Here is a 4,273-nt window from a genome sequence, read left to right on the forward strand (position 1 = left end):
GCACGATGATAATAAGCCTTCTTCCAATCCTGATGCTTGTTCTTCGCATGATTCAGTTTCTCTGACTATTTGTCCAGTATACAGATTAAACAAGTCTAGTCAAAAGATATAACCCTAAAGCAAGTCCATCCTGATTTTAAACCACGTGGTATTCCTTTGTTTTATTTGAATGGCTGCCTCTTGATTCATGTTCAGATTTTGAAACGGCACAATTAAATTTTTATGGAATTCACATTTTTTTCTTAATGCCAATGGTGTGTTATTGTTCACACAGGGGCGTACCTGTGCAGAATAAATTAAACATAAGGAAACAAACATCTTTCTGGTATTTGCTACTGGTGTCAGTAACATGCCCTGTCCTCTTGTGAATCCAGCTAGGATTTCCAACAGAATCCTATCCCCATCCTGCTGAAACCATTGTTGAATTGTCCTCATCAAATGTTGCTTGCATGTGATGTTAGTGATGTTGTTCAATAGTGTTGGGTCACTTTTCTTTGGAATGGGTACAAGTGTGGATTTCTCCCAGTTTATTGGCCAAGTTGAGGTCTTCTAAGTTTGTTGGCATAAGTGGTGAGAGAGTCCAGTGTTTCATCAGCTTTTTGAAATATTCAAATTTATATTCCGTGAGTTCCCGGTGCTTTGTTTTTCATGAATGTCTTCAGTGTAAGTTGAGCTTCTTCCTTCAGGACCATCTGTTTTTGACCTTATGCTACCTTTTAAAATGGCTTGGTGACCAGTTATTTTTCCATAGAATAATGTATGTCTTCCGTTCTCCTTTGATTCTATATCATTCAATATTTTACCCACAGATTTTTTTTTCAATATTTCAACTCAAGACTTGCATTTTTCATCAGTTTTTTCAACTTGAGATAGCGACCTGTGTTCTTCCTTTTGACATTTTCTTACTTCAGGTCTTTGCACATTTCATTGGAATACTGTATATGGTCTTCCTGAGATGTGCTTTGAACTTTTCTTGTCAGCTCTCTCACTTCGTCACTTCTTCCATTTGCTTTGGCTACTTTCACATTTCAAAGCACATTTCAGAACCTTTTCTGACATCCACTTTAGACTCTTCTTTCTTTCTTATTTGTAAATTGTCTTTCACTTTCTTATTTTCTTGACGTTCTTGACACAGTCAGTCCCTTAGCTCAACAGGTTTTCTGTTGATAGAGTTCAATGAGGCAAATCAAGTCTTCAGGTGTTTGAAAAATTCATTTGGTATATATTTTAAGGTCATAATTTGTCTCTCGTGGACCTGTTTTAATTTTCTTCAACTTCAACCTTTCTTTTCCATTGAACAACTGATGGTGTGTCCCACAGCCACCCCTTGTTTTGCTTTGGTGAAAGATACGGAGCATCTCTATTGTCTCTTGCCAAAGATGTAGTCAGTTTGATTTCTGTGTATTTCATCCGGTGAGATAAAAAAGGTATTTTCAATGAAATCATTGGTCTTACAAAATTTTGTCTTGCAATATCCAACTTTGTTGGTCTCACTAATGCTATATTTTCCAACCATTGTTTTTTCTTTGTTTCCAACTATCACATTCTGATGGACAATAATTATCAATGCATATTCATTTTATATTTTATTAACTTAAGTCTGAAGGTGTTGGTAGAATTCTATAATTCTTCATTACTAGCTTAGTTGTTGCTGGGTAGATTTTTCTAAGAGCTGCATTAGCTAGACTTCCATGTATATGTATAGATATTATCATATTGTAGCATTGCATTTCAAGATAAACCTTGGGAAAAAATGACAATGAATGTGACACCATAGTTCTTGAAATTACCATTCTCAGTATAGTAAATGATATGATTGTTTCACAAAAATGTCTTGTACCAACTCATTTCAGATCATCATTGACTATGATATTCATCTTTATGAGTTCCATTTTATTTTGGACAAATTTAAGATTCATGCATCATAAATTCCATGTTCCCATTATTCATATGTTAGAAGCTATTTCTACTCATTTTGAGTTATGGCCATCAGCAAATGAAGTTCCCCAAAGTTTAATTCTACCTATATCTTTATGGTTACCTCTATTCTGTTAAGGAAGGTCCTCCCCAGCTGTATTTTGAGTGCCTTCCAACTTGAAGGGCTCATCTTCTGGCACTATATCTGACAATGTTCCACTACTATTTAAATAGTTTTCAGCAGCTAATCCCTCAGAAATGCGAAGCTGATTCCTTTTTTTCCCTATTATGTTCTTAGTTTGGAAGTTCTGCGGATCCCTGTTTCCCTCCATTGACCCAGCTTACATTTGAAATATTGGTGATAAACTTCCAGTAACATAGCAATGTTCAAGCTATCACAGTGTGACAAACTGAGGAGAGAAACCATATTACTGCTGTGAATTACTGAAAACTGGAATGTGAAAGTTTGGAACAGAAGGATTAGAAGCTGATAAATATGGTCTAGGTGATAGAAATAATGCTGAGGGTCCCATGAGTGAATTTGTAAGGTCAATCAATGAATTAGTCATTGCAATTACTCCTTTTCAACAACATAAATAGCAACTATCCAAATGGATCCTACCAACCGTAATACACAAGAATCAAGCAGATAATATTTTTGGAAAAGGTCGGGAGGCTCAGTATCTTCAGTCAAAACGAAACCAAGGACCGAATGTGGAACAGGTCATCAATTGCCACTATGTAAGGAAGCTGAAAAAAATTCAAAAGTCGTGAAAGACAAAGTATATTCCTGAGTATATCTTTACAGAATTTAGACACTATCTTAAGAAAATATTTGACACTCTAAACCGTAATATAAAAAACTAGACAAGTTGTGGGATTGAATCAAGAGCAATGTACATAAAGATATCAAAATAAATAAATAAAATTTTTAGTAAAGGTTGATGACCATCTGAAATATGATCATATTAACTCAATTTTGATAATTTAATGTTGAAAAAGTAGTCAGATTCATGACTATAATAAAAGATGAATTCTTTTGTATCATTTTTGGGAATAAAGCTATTTCTTTTTGTCCACCTTTCTTCAGCAGATGCTAAAAAGCAGATACATGGAATGGAATGGAAGCTACTCTTCTGTTACAATGTTTGTTCTCCTGGGGCTCACCGATGAAAAAGAACTTCAGTTCCTCCTCTTTCCAGTATTCCTAGGAACCTACCTTGTGACCCTTATCTGGAATCTGGGCCTCATTCTCCTAATTAGGATCGACTCCCACCTGCACACGCCCATGTACTTTTTCCTCAGTTTCCTCTCATTTATTGACATCTGCTTTTCTTCTTCCATCAGCCCAAGAATGCTTTCTGATTTCCTAAAAGAGGAAAAAACAATTTCCTTATTTGCCTGTGCCACTCAGTATTTTTTTGTGGCCTGGATGGGTCTGACGGAGTGTTGCCTGTTGGCTGCCATGGCCTATGATAGATATGTAGCTATTGGCCGCCCTCTGCAGTACACAACCATCATGGCTCCTGGCATCTGTGGAAAGATGGTAGCTGGGGCCTATGTGAGTGGATTCTTCAGTAGTTTATCTCAAGCACTATCTTGCCTTCATCTTTCTTTTTGTGGGCCAAATGTCATTCAACATTTCTTCTGTGACCTGCCTCAGATTGTTTCTTTGTCTTGCTCTAAGCCCTTCATCAGTCAAATAGCTCTCATTCTGGTAGCTATTCTTATTGGGTTTGGTTCTTTGTTTATTATCCTGTTATCCTATGGTTTCATTGTAGCTTCTGTCTTGAAAATATCCTCAGGCAAAGGTAGTGCCAAGGCCTTCAATACCTGTGCGTCCCACCTGGCAGCAGTGACCATCTACTATGGCACAGTTCTCTCTGTGTACTTGTGCCCCAAGTCTAGTCAATCCATGAAGCAGGACAAAGTGGTATCAGTGTTCTATGTCATTATCATCCCCATGATAAACCCTCTGATCTATAGTCTAAGAAACAAGGAGATCAAAGCAGCCCTCAAGAGGCTTAGCAAGAGGACTGAAGACTGAGCTCTGTTAGAGTACTATTTGCAAGGTATTATTACCATTATAAGAAGAATGGAGGTAGACTTATGTAAATGGATTTTTTGCATATCAAAGGAGTACTAGACAGTGTAATGTAAAAAACTTGTCTTCCTTATTTCTTGGTGTCATTAACCTTAGTTGCCATCAACAAGTAAACAGGAGCAGTGACTTGAATATAATTTATAAAACCAGTTCCCATAATTAGAACTCAGGTACCTAAAAGTCAAAAAGTTGCTTGTGATTTGAGAAGAATAGTGTTGGTAGATAGAATATGTATATAAGTGAGAACAATAT

At 36.5% G+C, this 4,273-nt stretch overlaps 1 protein-coding gene across 1 annotated transcript; it reads left to right on the forward strand.

Annotated features, from left to right (window-relative positions):
- The first annotated feature begins 3,010 nt into the window (after window positions 1-3,010).
- On the forward strand, window positions 3,011-3,964 carry LOC142445636 (olfactory receptor 5A1-like). Its single transcript, XM_075547585.1, has one exon. It carries the CDS (start codon window positions 3,011-3,013, stop codon window positions 3,962-3,964), a length of 954 nt encoding a protein of 317 aa, XP_075403700.1.
- The last annotated feature ends 309 nt before the right edge of the window (window positions 3,965-4,273 follow it).

This window comes from Tenrec ecaudatus, chromosome 4 (assembly GCF_050624435.1).
Source record: "Tenrec ecaudatus isolate mTenEca1 chromosome 4, mTenEca1.hap1, whole genome shotgun sequence".
Classification (NCBI taxonomy): Eukaryota; Metazoa; Chordata; class Mammalia; order Afrosoricida; family Tenrecidae; genus Tenrec; species Tenrec ecaudatus.